This window comes from Mytilus galloprovincialis, chromosome 2, assembly GCF_965363235.1.
Source record: "Mytilus galloprovincialis chromosome 2, xbMytGall1.hap1.1, whole genome shotgun sequence".
In the NCBI taxonomy this organism is placed as follows: domain Eukaryota; kingdom Metazoa; phylum Mollusca; class Bivalvia; order Mytilida; family Mytilidae; genus Mytilus; species Mytilus galloprovincialis.
This window is the reverse complement of record NC_134839.1, coordinates 50,060,372-50,078,832: the sequence shown is the minus strand read 5'-3', so window position 1 is coordinate 50,078,832 and position 18,461 is coordinate 50,060,372. Positions and strand designations below refer to the sequence as shown.

The 18,461-nt window shown below is 32.6% G+C and overlaps 1 protein-coding gene across 1 annotated transcript in view; it reads left to right on the top strand.

Annotated features, from left to right (window-relative positions):
* The first annotated feature begins 3,092 nt into the window (after positions 1-3,092).
* The window catches only part of LOC143063777 (integrin alpha-4-like), a 37,076-nt gene continuing 21,707 nt past the window's right edge, over positions 3,093-18,461 (top strand). Inside the window, exons 1-8 of the mRNA XM_076236151.1 lie at positions 3,093-3,312; positions 8,039-8,166; positions 9,760-9,848; positions 11,808-11,999; positions 12,733-12,781; positions 14,327-14,434; positions 15,822-15,928; positions 16,654-16,722. Coding sequence (XP_076092266.1) covers positions 3,137-3,312; positions 8,039-8,166; positions 9,760-9,848; positions 11,808-11,999; positions 12,733-12,781; positions 14,327-14,434; positions 15,822-15,928; positions 16,654-16,722 — 918 coding nt within the window. The 5' untranslated portion in view covers positions 3,093-3,136. The remainder of the gene's footprint in view (positions 3,313-8,038; positions 8,167-9,759; positions 9,849-11,807; positions 12,000-12,732; positions 12,782-14,326; positions 14,435-15,821; positions 15,929-16,653; positions 16,723-18,461) is intronic.

Sequence of the window (18,461 nt, the reverse complement as noted above, 5' to 3'; positions counted from 1 at the left end):
GAACGGATTTTAGGCCGATATTACTAAAATACAAAAAGTCGTTCGTGTTTTCTTGTCAATTGAAATATTCACTTTCACATATAAAATTTAATAAATAACCAACGAAAATACATTTGCTGATACCTAGAAAGATAGCGTCATACTCATTTTGCTTGGTTGATTTTCTTTACGTTTTAACGTGTTAGTTAATAACTGTATAGATATGGCAAATATATATTTATTCTCATAAAGCCAATACAAAACATCAATACAGAGAAAACAACAATACCTATTTACAATGTAATATACAAAACAAGGGAGAGGGGTTACAAATATCACTTACAAGGGGGACAAACACAAGTATTTATATCAATATTTTACTTTTGTATAAATGAATAATTAAGTGTGGACACAGATTAGTGTGGATAAAATTGAGAATGGAAATGGGGAATGTGCCATAGAGACAACAACCCGAACATAGAGCAGACAACAGCAGAAGGTCACCAACAGGTCTTTAATGCAACGAGAAATTCTCGCACCGGAGGCGTCCTTCAGCTGGCCCCTAAACAAATATATACTGGTTCAGTGATAATGAACACCATACTAAACTCCAAATTGTACACAAGAAACTAAAAGTTAAAATAATACAAGACTAACAAAGGCCAGAGGCTCCTTACTTGGGACAGGCGCAAAAATGCGGCGGGGTTAAACATGTTCGTGAGATCTCAACCCTCCCCCTATACCTCTAGCCAATGCAGAAAAGAAAACGCATAACAATACGCACATTAAAATTCAGTTAAGTCTGATGTCAGAAGATGTGACCAAAGAAAATAAACAAAATGACAATAATACATAAATAACATCAGACTACTAGCAGTTAACTGACATGCCAGCTCCGGACTTCAATTAAACTGATTGAAAAATTATGTCTTCATCATATGAATATCAGGCACAATCCTCCCCGTGAGGGGTTTAGTTTGACATTGTTATCTGACAAAAAAAGTTCTTTGTTTTCCCCATAGGGTTCTATGTTGTGTTTTGCATATTAACAATCAACCTGTACCAAACACTAATTAATTTGCAATTTCGTTTTCATGCCCCCGAATTAAGTTTTACTCTTGTCCGTCTGTGCTACGTAACAAAATTACGACCTTGACTGGATATACAGCCCTTGCACGGTCGGTGTTTAGTTGGAACACGATATTTATATCTTTATAGTCGCTCTATCATGATCCCTTCTTTTTCTTCCAACTAAGCGGCCGCAATCAACTATCTGATTTTCTGCCACTTTACTTATTGGAATAAGTCTAGATGTTGAATCTTTATTAACTAGACCATTAGTGAGCATACACATCCTTGGTGTTGCTCTTCTTTCTTCTATTTATTGCCTATCCAGTTGTTTTATCATGGCATCTACTGACTGATAAGGTCCTTTATCGCTATTTTGTGCATTTTTCCTTTGATCTTTTTTTTGTGATAATTTTTCATATCATGCTACTCGCTTGAGGTGGAAAATTATCGCTAGAAACTAAGCAGGCAGTGGTGTTACTAACGAAATTGACAACTTCGTAATAGGTTAAATAGCGATAAACAGAGTATCATTGGTCATCTCAACTCGATTGCTTTTCTCGCTATCGACGTCCCGGCTCAAGCGAGAAAATCAATCTCGTTGAGATTATCAACGATAATCTATAAATATCGGTATTAACTTCTAGGTACAACAATGTGTAATAGGTATATTATTTACAGAATATTGTAAATATTGTAACAAATGTAATTTTCTTTGCTGATCAAAACCCGGTATAGCTGCCAAACCTTGCGCTTTGTGTTAATACATTTATAAGAATTATTAAACTATTTCAACAATTTCAAATTCTTGAAAAAGACAAAATGTCTGTCAGTCCCTTGCACAATTTCGTATCATAGTAAATTTTCCGCATCCTAAACTACGAATTCGCTAATGTGTATCTCAAATAAATAATGAATTATAGAATTAAGCATGGAAACGGGGAATTGTCAAAGAGGCAACACACCGACTAGAGAAAAGTCACCAATGGATTTTCAAGATAGCATGCAAATCCTCCTCTATATACATTTAGCCAATGTTTTTAATTTAAATAAACATATAGAGAATGTTATATTCACTTCAAGTAGAATTTCATCCGTATTCAATAAAGGTTGTCAAAATCTATCAAAAAATTCAATTTTGATTCGAAGTGACATAATTCGACCATGACATAATTTCATACACCGATTTGTCACGTGATTGTGTTTTATATGAAAAAGTAGGTACATTCCCTCTATTTATTTCCTTCCAAGGCTAGATTAAAAAGTCAAAGTCATATTTAAATCAGCTGCTAGTTTTCGCTACGATACTCTCCACCAGAAGCGTAGCGTGTCACAACATCGGATCTTAAATCAAATTTAAAAAATCATTTACCCTACATTGTAACTAAAATTGTATTGCTTCATGGATGAACCATACGTGTTTGAGAGTCTGGACTGGACAACTTTTTTTTAAATTACTCCCCCTTTTATTTTTCGAAATTCGTTTTTTTCTTCTAGTATTTTCAATTATTTCGCGTTTTTCTGTATTATATTTAACAAAAATATACAAGAAATAACATGTTTTTGCTATCTACTATCAATTCAAAGTTTATCATGCACTATGATCATTTCATAATATTTCAGAGAGAAAGAATTCCATTAAAACTTTTTAAATTTTTTTTTTTGAAAAACCATAACAAAAATAAAACAATTTAAGCTATTCTACAAATAATCTGACGCTGACACTTTAACATTACATGCATACCAGTTATTTGTACAAATAAAGTCGTCTGATTGACGGATAAACACAATTAATGGTACCAATTTAAGACATAAGTATACTCGAATCGTATTAATCATATATTGAGGGTGTTACTTACATCACCAGGAAGAATATGTTAATTTATATTAGGTTTTGGAAGAACAATTGTATATTTATAACCACTTATGAAATAAGTAACGCTCTTTAAAAAAATATCATCATCAATATGTTTATATCCGGTCTACAATATGACATCTTCGTTAAGACCCCTATATCCTTAAACAGTTAAACTCACAGGGATTATAAGTTACATCCTTTAATATGTAATTTTCGTTTAGAGAAGTCTTAATGAAATATATTGAAATTACAACAATGGAATATATGTTTATGCTTGTTTTTTTGATATTGTGTAATTTTTGTCATGGATTTAATATTGATATAGAAAGTGTAGAACAATTCACCGGGACGACTGGTTCTCAGTTTGGATATTCTTCTACTTTGCTAAATAATGCAGCGGGATCATGGTAAGTTTGACAGTACGGTAGATAATTCTACGTACGTTACATAAAAAAAAATGTCAGTAAAATTGTCTATATAAAATTTCATCACTCAAAAAACGACTAGTAAAAAAGAATGACATAAACATTCAAAAACATATAAAAAAAAGGGGGGGATAATATAAAAAAGAAGATGTGATATGATTGCCAATGAGACAACTGTCCACAAGAGACCAAAATGACACCGACATTAACAACTATAGGTCACCGTACGGCCTTCAACAATGAACAAAGCCCATACCGCAAAGTCAGCTATAAAAGGCCCCGATAAGACAATGTAAAACAATTCAAACGAGAATACTTACGGCCTAAAATGAACGAAAAACAAATATGCCACCAACTCGTCTCGTGCATGTCCGAAGTACAGTTCTTCATCAGAACTGTTTTAAGTAATAACTTTTTGTTTTTCAGACATTAAGAAATTTTATCAGATCTAATCACATTATTACTATACAGCTACTTTTCCATATATACTATTATAGTACTATTTATTGATTGTTGGTTGTTTAACGTCCAGTGGCAAATACTTTACAGTACGATTTGCAGTACGTCTAATTTGTGTATTATTTAAGAACTATAATTTCACAATTCAAGTTAAAAGTAACAGTTTAAAATACTTTTAATGTCTTGTACATTTATGGTATGAACCTTTTTTTGTACCAGTTCAGTAGTTTTACATTATTACGCTTTCAGTGAAAGGTGTCATCAAATCATAGTAAAAAAATACTATATGTTTATTGTACCTTCATAGTTCTACTCTAAGGAGGTACATAGTGGGTACTGCAAAATTGTAGATACATTTTAGTTCTATAAAATTATGGAACCGAAAAAGTACAATAGTTTGAAGGTACTACATCACTACTATATTATTCAGGTACATTTCCAGTAATGTACTATAATTTAAAAACTTGAATATTAAAAAGTGCATCTGCAAAAGGAGAGACTCGGGACAATTTAGAGTCCAACAATTTTTTGTGGACACGTGCCTTCACGATGGCCCGTAGTAGTATTGTTGTTTTTATCTCAATGGGTTTAACTTGTTATTTCATTGACTAATACAATACCAAAGTTTCCTACCTTTTCAATAACTTTATATAAAGGCAGCAAAAAAAAAACCCAAACAAACTCCGAGGAAAATTTATAAACGGAAAGTCCCTAAGTAAATTGCAAAATCAAAATCTCAAACACATGACATGAATGGATAACAACTGTCATAATCCTGAATTGTTTAATGACAAATACAATTGTGCAAGAACACATAGCTCAAATTTTTAACATGAATAAAAAATGATAATACATTAACCGAATCAAACAGGAACCTATATCCTATCAATAAGCTATACACGGAACAACAATAAATCTAGTTACATGTAGTATACATATACTTTTTTTGTTTGAAACACATTAACCTTCAATAACTTATGTTTGGTGATGATAAAATCAACTAAATAAATAAAAATGCAATTTCATGCTTCATTCTATCTTCCTGGGAATCAAGGCGATCAAGTAAACATCTACAAACCATTAAAAATGTTAATGATGTCGTTTTCAATTTTAGTTGTCAATTACTGAAATGTATTGACCTTATAGGATGTCACTTTTGACTTAGTTCACGTATACCATGTATACTGATATAAACATTTTATTAAAGTAAGGCGGGAATTGATTTCGGTAAAAGAATCTACTTAAAACTTTTAAAAATGCAACTTCAAATGGATGGTATGCACATTCCTCTTAAACGATTAATGAATATATACATCCTTTGAATAACATGATTGCTGCAGATTAATTTGGGAAACACAGTTAGGGGTTATAGTTAGGGGTTATGGTAGTGGTGGTGTTTAAAGGGGGAGGGTGCATATGATTGTATGATTAACATAACTAGACATTTGAAAATAAACAATGCAGACCAAAAAAAAAAAAAAATACTTGTTTGTTGATCTTTTATTCTATAGATAGTTTCTCTTTAAAAATTATACAATTTTTTTTTTTTTTTTTTTTTTTTTTTTTTTGTATATAAGAAGATCTTCATACCTACAGGTGGCACGGTAGTATTTGCATTCCAGAATTTAGGTTGCTCTTTTGCACCCTACTTAGGTAAATGTATCTAAACAGTGTGATTGGACAAAAAATACAGTATCAACTGAACATACTTTCCCAAAATGAGGGATGAATCAGGTGTAGAAAAATATGAAATAATTTTACATACAGATGAAAATGAATTTTTGAGAATTTTTTTAAATTTTGTATTCACTGCACCGTAAAAGACCTAAAAGTACTAGTGGCCTTAGATTTTTTTTAAAAAGCAAAAAAAGTAAACGGTCATGATCCATATTCAAATTCATTTCTGAATAGTAAAATGAAAGTACTTCAGTTAACTGTGAATGTAGAATTTTTTGCAGTGTTAGAAAGTGGTGAAAATTCTAAAAAGGCTATCATTATCCCTTATGGGCCAGGAAATACTACCGTGCCACCTACAGTTGATAAAATCTGCACCAAGGGGGAACAAACCCAAATATGAAATATAAACAAAAATACCTAACTCCGAGAAAATCCGTAATCAATGGCAAAATCGAAATCTCATACACATCAAACGAATGGACAACAACTGTCATATTTCTGAATTGATTTTTTGAAAGATTAATAAGAATTATAAAACAAAAAAGACATCTTGTCTTTTTGTTGTTCGGATGTACAAGTACCCGGCCACGTCCACTCTGTGTTTTTGATATATGTATCTCTATCCATCTGATTCAGTGAAGCTTTTTTAACTGATTTTGATAGTTTGTACATATTTTGTACTGTAACACCAAGTTAGGGGAGGGTTGGGATTCAAATAACTAAACATGTTAAACAACATTGTGTATGTATTTGCCTGTCCCAATGCAGGAGCCTGTACTTCATTGGTTGTCGTTTGTTGCTGTGTTACATATATTATTTGCATATATTATGCCGTTAGTTTTCTCGTTTGAATTGTTTTTCAGTTGTCTTTGCGGTGGCTTGTATAGCTAACTGTGCGGTATTGGTTTTTTTCAATTTTAAACGCGCGTCTGGCGTAATAAATTATAATCCTGGTACCTTTGATAACTATTTACACCACTGGGTCGATGCCACTGCTGGTGACGTTTTGTCCCCGAAGGTATCACCAGCCCAGTAGTCAGCACTTCGGTTTTGACATGAAATATCAATTATGTGATCATTTTTATAAATTTTCTGTTACAAAACTTAAAATTTTTTGAAAAACTAAGGATTTTCATATCCCAAGAATAGATTACCTTAGCTGTATTTGGCACAAATTTTTTGAATTTTGGGTCCTCGATGCCCTTCAACTTGGTACTTGTTTGGTTTTACAACTATTTTTATCTGAGCGTCATTGATGAGTCTTATGTAGACGAAACGCGCGTCTGGCGTAATAAATTATAATCCTGGTACCTTTGATAACTATTTACACCACTGGGTCGATGCCACTGCTGGTGGACGTTTCGTCCCCGAGGGTATCACCAGCCCAGTAGTCAGCACTTCGGTGTTGACATGAATATCAATTATGTGATCATTTTTATAAATTTTCTGTTACAAAACTTTGATTTTTTTGAAAAACTAAGGATTTTCTTATCCCAAGAATAGATTACCTTAGCTGTATTTGGCACAACTTTTTGAATTTTGGGTCCTCGATGCTCTTCAACTGTATACTTGTTTGGCTTTACAACTATTTGGATCTGAGCGTCACTGATGAGACTTATGTAGACGAAACGCGAGTCTGGCGTAATAAATTATAATTCTGGTACCTTTGATAACTAATTATGCCGTACGGTGACCTATTGTTGTTAATGTCTGTCAATTGATCTCTTTTGAAGAGTTGTCTCATTGGTAATCATACCACATCTTTTTTTATGTATAACACTGAGTTCTGTTCTATTGATTAGTAGTAGCAAAGGGACATGAGCATTAATTTCCATATTTAAACATAAACGTATACTTCAGTGGCGAATCCAGAAATTTTCATAAGTGGGGGCCCACTGACTGACCTAAGAGGGGGCCCGCTCCAGTCACGCTTCAGTGATTCCCTATATAAGCAACCAAATTTTTCCCCAAAAACCCTGCCCCCCTTAAATCCGCCTCTGTACTTAGATTAGAAAAATATAGTTTACACGTGGTCAGTTACATACTGTGTATGAACCAGGAAGAAGAGGTGAATCAGGGAAAACGGAAAGCGATTTATATGTGCAAAACAAAAAATCCCTAGGGAACCTCAACGATATAAAAGTAACATAAACAAAGACCAAAAGACTTTTTCATATGTATTTTTCTAAGCTTTTCACAATAAAAACCTTTTTTACAACTGAACTGTGAAATTTAAATAAAACATTATCAAATCTCTGTTATAATGAACATATGTAACAGTGTCATTTTATAGACAGTCATCAAATTGGGGTGGGGGTATGGGGGGGGGGGGCATTATTTTCTTCAGTCAGTTAAAATAATTAATTCAGTGGAAATTCTGTTTTTTTTATGAAATTTTGTTTTGTTCTATTACACATATATCTATCATTCAACTATACAATTGAAATATAATAAAAAGAAAAATAACAGTTGAAGGTCGTTGTTTCCATTACGTTTCCTACTTACAGAAACCCAGGTCGCCACGGACTATATGTCCAGAGTGCGATATGTAATTTCTCTTTGTTTTTTCCAGGGTAATTGTTGGAGCGCCCAGAGACAACATGACAACGGCGACGTTTTTAAGAAATCCTGGAAATGTTTATAGATGTCAACTATTACAGAACACAAAGTCTTGTCAGCCATTCATCATACGGACTAATGGTAGGTCATATATCACATTTAGGAGGGTCTGGATTTCAGAGGGGCTATGTATTCTTGAATGATTTACGTCATTTCTTATATTTCAGATTTTAGCACCATATCTGCCGTATACTTTGTTTGTTTAACCATTTTCTCTAATTCTTTTTCATTTGGTCCATTTTTTTCTATTCTTTATTACCGTTATTTTGGTTCTATTTTCTACAATTGGCCGTTGTTATACCAGTCTGGTTCTACATCTTGTAAATACCATCTTAACTCCTATTAATTTCTCTCCGAGTCCACATTTTGGTTTAATTTTCTATCCAAGGGAAGAAAGGGAATAGCAGAAAATAAAACAAAAAACTGTGACGTCTTCCCCCCGGCAGTAAGAGTACTGGACGTAGAGGGATTTACAAACTTGTTGTCATGTTCGGTCTCAGCAGCGAAAATTAACCATAGCGCGTAATCGGCAATTTATGTCAATATATTTACGAATAAAAGCAGCACTAACCTTAAATATAAAGGTAAGACAATGTAGATGGATTGCCTATGAGATAACTATCCACCAAGAAAACTAACGATCTAAAAAAGAAAACCGAGACCACTATATAAAATGCTTACAAACTGTGTCAAAGAGGTAGGTTAAATAATTTGAAATGTTCCAATTTCACTAGAGCAAGTAAGTCTATATTTGTAAATGATCGTGGTTTGATTTATTGCCAGTTACAAAATATCAGTACTTCCCTAGATAAACTCATCATAGATACCAGTTCAAATTTTATATTTACGCCAGACGCGCGTTTCGTCTACAAAAGACTCACCAGTGACGCTCGAATAAAAAAATGTTAAAAAGCCAAATAAAGTACGAAGTTGAAGAGCATTGATGATAAAAAAAATCCTTAAAGTTTTGACAAATACAGCTAATGTAATCTATTCCTGAGGTAGAAAAACCTTAGTATTTAAAAATTCAACTATATTTACTGTTATAAACCATCGAATTTTACATTTGTGTTTTTTTGGCAATCCTATACTTTTTACTCTTATGTTTTTGGACCAATTCTACACCTTACATTTTGTGTTTTTGGACCAATTCTATACGTAACACTTGTGTCTTTGGACCAATTCTATACTTTACATTTGTGTCCTTGAACCAATTCTGTACTTTACATTTGTTTCTTTGGACCAATTCTGATTATTCCTTTACACTTGTGTCTTTGGACAAATTCAGTACTTTACATTTGTGTCTTTGGACAAATTCAGTACTTTACATTTGTGTCTTTGGACCAATTATAAATTGTACATATGTGACTTTAGATTGATTGATAGTTAACAAGTATCGAATTTGAATTGTTTCATATTTGCATGTCGGGGCCGTTTATAGCCGACTATACGGTATTGTTTCTCTCTCATTATTGAAGGCCGTACGGTTGCCTATAGCTATTGCTAATATCCACTTTATTTGAACTTTGGTGTAAAGTTGACCGATTGGAAATCATACCACATCTTCTTATTTTGATGTATGAAAAATACCGCGGTAAATTAAAAAAAAAAAAAAAAAAGGTATAAAAAGCTGAAAAAAAAAAATCTTACGATATGTAAAATATTGTTTTACAGAAGGAACACGGCCATCAGGTTACTATGGTTACGAAGAAGACAACCAGTTTTTAGGAGGAAGCATCGTCAGAACTGCAACTAAGATTGTGGTAAGTAGACGAGAGCAAATTGACCTACTAGAAACAAACAACTTGTTAATATATATATAAGTAGGACACTAAAGTGAGAGAGGGACGCTAAAACGCGATGGTCACGCTAAAGTGCGATGGTATGAGATATTCATTTATTCAAGAACGTTTTTCGGCAAAAGTATCAACTTGAGAAGCGTGAAACAGCATTATGACGAGAATGTTTGTCCAGATGAAAGGTTTATATTACACTAAAGAATTGAGTAACAAATAAACACAATCTGGGACATTTTTGGGCATTGTTGGATGAGGTTATTATAACTTAATTTGTAAAATTGGTGTAAGAAATTTTATCAAAATGACTGGGGTAACAAATCCAAATTCTAAAATGTAACCTACTCAACACTACAGTTAGATATTCGAAAATGTTTTCATTGGTATAAATAATGACTTTTATTATTCAAATTAAAAGTATACTATAAACTTTTACTGTTATACAAATATGCACATTACAGTACTGAAATCTTTCGATACCAATATTTATTTTTCTCAATTGAACAGCTACATATTTTTCATTGCGGAACATTTCATAGCTGATTATACGTTACGGGGTTTTCTAATTGCTGAAGGCCGTAGGGTTGTCTATAGTTGCTACATCTACTTCATCCGAACTTAGGTCGATATTTGTCTCTTTGGCAATAATACCACATCTTCCTGTTTTTATTAAACATATCAATCTAAATAATATCAAATAGATTGATATGATTATTATTTAAACAAAATGTAAAAAAGAAATATTAAAAAAAATGATATTTGTTTGTATCTACATTTCAGGTATGCACTCAGTTTATATATTCATTTCAGACACGTTGTTAGTGTGTAATTACATTTCAGCCATGTGCTCAGTTAGTTATTACATTTTTTATAAAATTGAGAATGGAAATGGGGAATGCGTCAAACCGACAACAACCCGACCAAAGAGTAAAAAACAACCAATGGGTCATCATCACAGCGAATTTCCCGCTCCCGAAGGCATTTTTCAGCTAGCCCTAAACACAAATGTGTACTAGTTCAATGATAATAGAGGCCATACTAAATTCCAAAACATATAAATGTGATAAAATAAAAAATCATACAAGACTAACAAAGGTCAGAGGCTCCTGATTTCGTACAGGCGCAAAAATGCTGCAGGGTTAAACAAGTTTTGTTAGATATCAACACTCACCTATACCTCTAGTCAATGTAGAAAAAAAAACCACACAGCAATTCAAGCATGTTCTCACTTTGTATTTCATTTAAAACATGAGCTCAGTGCATTTTCATTTCAGGCATGTTCTCACTTTGTATTTTCATGTGCTCCGTTTGTATTTATGTTTCAGGCATGTGCTCAGTTTGTATTTATGTTTCAGGCATGTGTTCAGTTTGTATTTATGTTTCAGGCATGCCCTCCGGTTGTATTCATGTTTCAGGCATGTGCTCAGTTTGTATTTATGTTTCAGGCATGTGTTCGGTTTGTATCTATGTTTCAGGCATGCCCTCCGGTTGTATTCATGTTTCAGACATGTGCTCAGTTTGTATTTATGTTTCAGGCATGTGCTCAGTTTGTATTTATGTTTCAGGCATGTGCTCAGTTTGTATTTATGTTTCAGGCATGTGCTCCGTTTGTATTTATGTTTCAGGAATGCCCTCCGGTTGTATTCATGTTTCAGGCATGTGCTCAGTATGTATTTATGTTTCAGGCATGTGCTCAGTTTGTATTTTCATTTCAGGCATGCGCTCCGTTTGTATTTATGTTTCAGACATGTGCTCAGTTTGTATTTATGTTTCAGGCATGTTTTCAGTTTGTATTTACATTTCAGGCATGTTCTCACTTTGTGCTTGCTCAGTTTGTATGAATATTTTAATCATTCGTTAATTAATATAAAAAGGAAGATGTGTGTAATTACAGTTCATTTCAAGAAGTTTGTATTAACATTTCAGGCTTGCGCTCAGTTATGGAAAGATTTGAGTGATCAATCGAATAGAATAGAAAGACCTGTTGGACGGTGTCATGATATAAGTCACAATTTTAACTCAATTGAGACAGATAAGAGAATAAGATACAATAGTTACTATAGCAACGGATACAGTTATGGTATGGCTCTGATTGGAACTGTTGCTGTACCAACCGATGTAAGTTTCCAATATCAATTAAAACATTGGACACACGTGATTTGTTGGAATATATTATGACAAACCTTTTTGATTTGATATTTGTTATCTGCTAACCTTCAAATTAAACACTGCATTTTTATCTTACACAAATGACAAAAAGATTCGATAAAAACAAAATAAGGTTTAAAAAATAAATAGAATCTAATTCATGCACTGACACTGTAAAAAAGCGCTAGTTTTTGCTCTCGATTGTTGATTTAAAAGCTTTGGAGAATTACTATTACCGCCCTTATAGTTATATTTACGAATACGAATAATTCATTAGACGAAAAATGGACCGATAAAAGAAAAGAAGACAGTAATAAAGAAACAATTATGATACTTATAATATAAAGTTAGCTATAGCAGTTGTTTTCAAAAATAAAAAAAAAACAATATTTCATATTTCTTCATTTTGACAAGAAAGAAGCCCAAAAAAAGTTTGTTTTCTGTAGCTAGGTGTTTGAAATAAGAACACATTCCTAAAGCACGATCTAACATGACTAGTCGTTGTTGTTCGAATGCTAGACATTCTATAAAAAAAACAACTTTATATCTTTTTTTTTTAATATACGATTATTTTTGTTATTCATATTTCTGACTTGAGATGTGTAGCCGACAAAATTTTATTACGGTTTTGCGCGACTCTTTTCGATAGTTTAACACCTTTCAGCAATGAATATTACACATATGTATCTGTTTTATTTGTCAGATTGACGATGAGGTTATGGTTGGTGGCCCAGGGATGTGGAATGACCAAGGTAGGCATAGGGCAGGGTTTAAAAAGGACCAAGGTGCACCTGAGAAAATAACAATTTATTTTTAGCTTGAGTAGAACATTATTTTACTTCGTACTTTATTTGGCCTTTTTAACTTTTTTTGGATTCGAGCGTCACTGATGAGTCTTTTGTAGTCGAAACGCGCGTCTGGCGTATATACAAAATTTAGTCCTGGTATCTATGATGAGTTTATTTACTACCACTGGGTCGATGACACTGCTGGTGGAGATATATTTCCCCGAGGGTATCACCAGCCCAGTAGTCAGCACTTTTGTGTGCTGACATGAATTATCATTGATATGGTTATATTTATAAATTTACTGTTCACAAAATTTTGAATTTTTGAAATACTAAGGCTTTTCTACCTCAGGCATAGATTACCTTAGCTTTATTTGGCAAAACTTTTAGGAATTTTGGTCGTCAATGCTCTTCAACTTCGTACTTTATTTGGCCTTTTAAACTTTTTTGGATTCGAGCGTCACTGATGAGTCTTTTGTAGACGAAACGCGCGTCTGGCGTATATACAAAATTTAGTCCTGGTATCTATGATGAGTTTATTTATGTTAAGTTGAACATCTTTTTATATAAAAGACTTTATATATTCAATGAACCCTGATTTATAGTATTTATGTTAGCTAAACTCGGAATGATTTTGATCAAGACAAATGAACGCTAGTCTATTTTCGAACATCATAAAAATGATGTTGACGTTTAGATGCCTTGGCTGGGTTAGTGTGACATAAACCGGATGTATGTTATCTTATTCATGTATACCCTATACCAACAGGGACTTGTCCATATCAAAGTATTAGTGATTATACCCCATCTTAGCTCTCGGGGTATTATATGTGACCCTTGACCGTCCGTCCTTCTGTCTTTCCGTGCTTCCGCCAAATCTATTTTCAACGTTTCAGCGGGGATATTCGTGTTCTCAGAGACATTCTTTTATTTTCTATCAGTGACAAGTGCCTTTGCATACACCAATATTCTTTCATTATAGCTTTCAACTGATCAGAATTCGTGTGTGGCATGTACTTATCACTTAATTTATGAGAATATGAAATCGACTCTTGTTAAGCACGCCACAGTGTTTTTTTTTCATTTTTGCACAACATTAACATTTAGAATTACAATGTGTAACGTGATTGCGCATTATTCAAAATGTAAATTATTCAAAATGTAAATGAGATCTATTTAGTTACTACGTACGGAAATCGATACTTACTAATCATAAAATGAATATGTATCGGAATATCCCCAGACAATTTATGTATACCTAAAAGTCCCGAGGTCGATCTTTCTACGCTTTGGCATTTAAGTTAACAAGTAGAAGACAAATTGTGTCAAAATATTAAAAAAAAGAGAAAAGAATAAATATAAATAGGAAGATGTAGTCTAGTGCCGATGAAATTACTCTCAATCGAAGTCGCACTATATAAAAAGTGAATAATTAAAGGTCAAAGTACGGCCTTCAACACGGGTCCTTGGTTTACAGCGAAAAGATTACTTTTGATTTTCTTATTTCAGGGGGTTTTATATTCTACGAAGCTGATAAAACAAACAATTTTTTCACAACATACAGTGCAAAAACGAGCAACACTCTCTATAATGGGCTGCTGGATAACGCTGAAATGGGTAAGTACATTGTTTTCTTTATAAATTATTCATAGGCTAAAAGCTTAGAAATATCTTGTGGCGGAAAAATGATACTATAATTTCCGATCAACCCACGCGTCTTTTTTGGCGTGGAATATCCTTCCTTCAGTTCCACAGATTTTAATTATTTTCTAAAAATCAACAATAATGTCGGGTTTGGGACCATAATATATGAATGCATTTCAGTGTAAATGCTGAACAGAAATTAAATGTTATAGGTTACTGAGAGAGCAAGTTGTTATTCCATACGGAGATATTTGATTATTAATGGTATTTTAGTATACGTTGTAACTTGAATAACGATTTCACACAATAAAATCCCAACTTCTGCATAAAGCAACGACAAAACGGGATATAACATTCTAATTTTTACAATGATGTTGTTTATAAAGTCCGTAAGTGTAGATACAATCGATATAATCTAATGGACCCCTTGAATAGATTTGTTCTTAGAGGTTATCAATTTGATCACGACTATGTACATTATTAATGTTAATATACAGATATGAAAACTTATGGTCTTACACTCTGACGATAATACATCTTTTGCATTGCACAATCATTACATTCATTGGATGTGCACTGATTGATACTTAAGTTTTGAAAAAGAACTTTCTAATCTCTATGAACGACTTTTGAGTTACTGATAGTACCTGCTTTTTGATTTTTGGTGTTTTAACGCCATTTTTAAACACCGCATTTAGGCTATTTCGTAGTCAGGTTTTATTGGTGGAGGAAGCCGGAGTGCCCGGAGAAAACCACATTTGATAGGAAAACTGACAATCCTAGTCAATCACTGATAGTACTTAGATTGAATCTACATATCCAATATAATTTTAACAGTTTGTTCTTATATTGCACTGCTACACCACTGTCTTAGATAAAACGAATGTTTGAGCGCCCACAAACATATATTTAACTCCGGTACATTCTATATGTTTTCTTATCCGACGTCATGAGCTTGAAATTCAGTAGTTGTCGTTGGTTGTTTTCAATCATAATTGTTTTTGTTTGTTTTTTAATTCTTCATAAAATTATAAATTCGAGCATTTGGTTTTCTCGTTAGAACTGTTTTACATGTTTTTATGCCTGGTCTTTTATGTGTTACTATGTGATATAGATCTCATACGGTGACCTAAAGTTTTTAAAATTCGCTTTACAACGAAAGTTGTCTTATTGGCAATTCTTCTACATCTTGTTTGATATTGTTATATTAAATATATCTCAACACAACTATGGATGTCACCAGCCAGAGTTTTTTGTTGGTTTTGGAAATATGCATAACTTCAAGACAACGACATATCAAAGGATTACATTAGATAAAAGTATGATTTACTATACATGTAAACACATATTATTATTTCAGGATTATCTATAGATGTCGGAAGAATCGGTCCTCAGTCTGGCTGCTCGAGAACTACTGTTGTAGCAGGGATTCCTCATTTTGCCAATAACGATGGTCATCTTGGATCGGTAAGTCATCGAAGCATACATAGTTTGAATATATGATTACATAAGGTAAACTATCTATAATACGGATAATTAGAGGGGGTTTTCATGATTGTTAGTCTACAAACGCATCAAATATACCAGGTTTATAATTTGGTACGCCACAAGCGCGTGACGTCAGTGGTTATCATATGAGAACAGTAACAGCATTAAAAACTAAAGGTTTGTGTTGAGAACATCTACGCAAATTAATGCTCGGGACATATATATAATTATTTTATAAACATTAAATGTACAGAAAATGAACATGTATATTATATTCTGATGTACATCAACACAAAAGCGGTAACAAAAGTCAGGTGACTTGTGATAGCCTATATTTAAACCACTTGCACTAATTATCTTTAAAGAAGGAATGAAGACCTGATTGGGGTTCCCTACCATCCTTTGAACTGAATAATTGTTATTTTTAGAAAGTTCCAGATCGCGTGACGACGATACGTTTTTAATGATCATTTATTTAAGCAACACGACTGGTGCCATTATGCATGATCAGATTCGCATAACTCAAAGTTTAGCTTGTTGTCTTGCTTGTATTTTCGTCTTTGTTAATTCTTTTTGACATTGTGTAGTCTTTTACTTACCACATGGTTTTCATTGTCAACTGTATATCTTCTCCATCAAAAGCACAAATAACAGAAGATGTTTTCGTATTGATAAACATGTTATATTTTTTCATTTCATATAAGTTTGTAGTTTTATGTCCTACTGGTGGTGGGACGAATCTAGGAGTGAGAAAACAGTTTATTGGAAATAAGGCAAGAATAATTTTATTTATATAATTTTTTATCATACATTTTCTCTCATTCGAGTGCGAGGTTAAGCTAGCTATAAAACAGATGTAACCCACCATTTTCTACATAAGTAAATTACTGCACGTCAGGAATATGTCAGCTGCATGTTGTTATACAATTGTTTGATGTGTTTGATCTTTGATTTTGCCGTTTGATTAGGGACTTTCCGTTTTGAATTTTCCTCGGAATTCGGTATTTTTTGTTATTTTACATTTTTTACCACAATCTCAATAGTCCTACAACACAATAAAAAGACGCTTGAATTTAATTAATAAACACGAACCTAACATAAAACAGTTAATACATGTATGTAGTGCAAATGTTACTGATTTGAAATCTAATAACATTTTAAGATTGACATGCTATAAATCTGAGTATATATATAAAAAAGTAAAATCAACAAAAATACTGAACTCCGAATAAAATTAAATCGGAAAGACACTAATCACATGGAAAAATCAAATGACAAAACACATCAAACGAATGGACAACAACTGTCATATTCCTGACTTGGAACAGGCATTTTCAAATGTGGAAAATGGTGAATGAACCAGTTTTATAGCGCTAAACCTCTCACTTGTACGACAGTCTCGTCAAATTCCGTTATATTTAAAACGATGCATGAAGAAAACAGACATACTAAATAAAATAGTTAAAATATGGGTACAGCAATCCTCACTGTGATACAATCTCAAAACAAACAATCATTTACAAAAAAAAGCACAAAAACATCTATCAAATTAAAAAAAACACATTCATTGCTTCGCGTGTCTGACGTCAGAAAATGTAAACGTCACATAGGGAAAAAAATTGTCGTTCAATGTTTATTCAAAATAATTTTATAATTTCACATGGGAAAATTTTGGTATAAAGGGTTAAAAAATCAAAAGTTATTTAAGTATTAATTTCAGAAATAATCCGACATTTGAAATTGTCATGAATTTCTTTAGAATATTTAAGAATCCACAAATGGTTAATACCACTACACGAGTAAGCACAATGACATATATATACTAGAACAATAACATAATGACATATAATAGAACATTAACATAATAACATACAATAGAACAATAACATTATAACATATAATAGAACAATGATATAATGACGGGATATTTTAAAGCACAGAGTCACGTTATAAGAATCAAAGGAACATAAAAAGTCACATTATACAAAACACACCAGTGAAAAATTAAAGATAATACAAACACATTGACGAGATTTATAAGTACCGAGTAACGTCAAATGGATATAACAGAAAAGAAAACAAACGGTAAAAGTAATATTAATAGTAGTACAAAGACAAATGAAAGAACAATATAACAATATAAAAGGAACTATATGTAACAAAGAAATTGAATATAAAAAAGTCATGGAAAATAATGGTCGACCAAGAAAACAATACATACAAGCAATCACTGATTAATTAAAGTGTCATTCATAGTGACATTAATGGATGGAAATAACACCAATTTTGTGTTTTTGCTAGTGCGTAATTTTGAATATTTTAGTCCACTAGAGTACACGTATATACATTAAAAAAATCTTGATATCGTATCGATATTCACAAACTGCAATAATTTCCTTATATGTGTATGTATGTACGTAGATCCCGTCTTTATTCGGTCACTCGAAAGCGAAAGTATACTAAAGATTTCTTTTCATCTTTTCCAATGTGAAGATAAATTAACCAAGTGTTA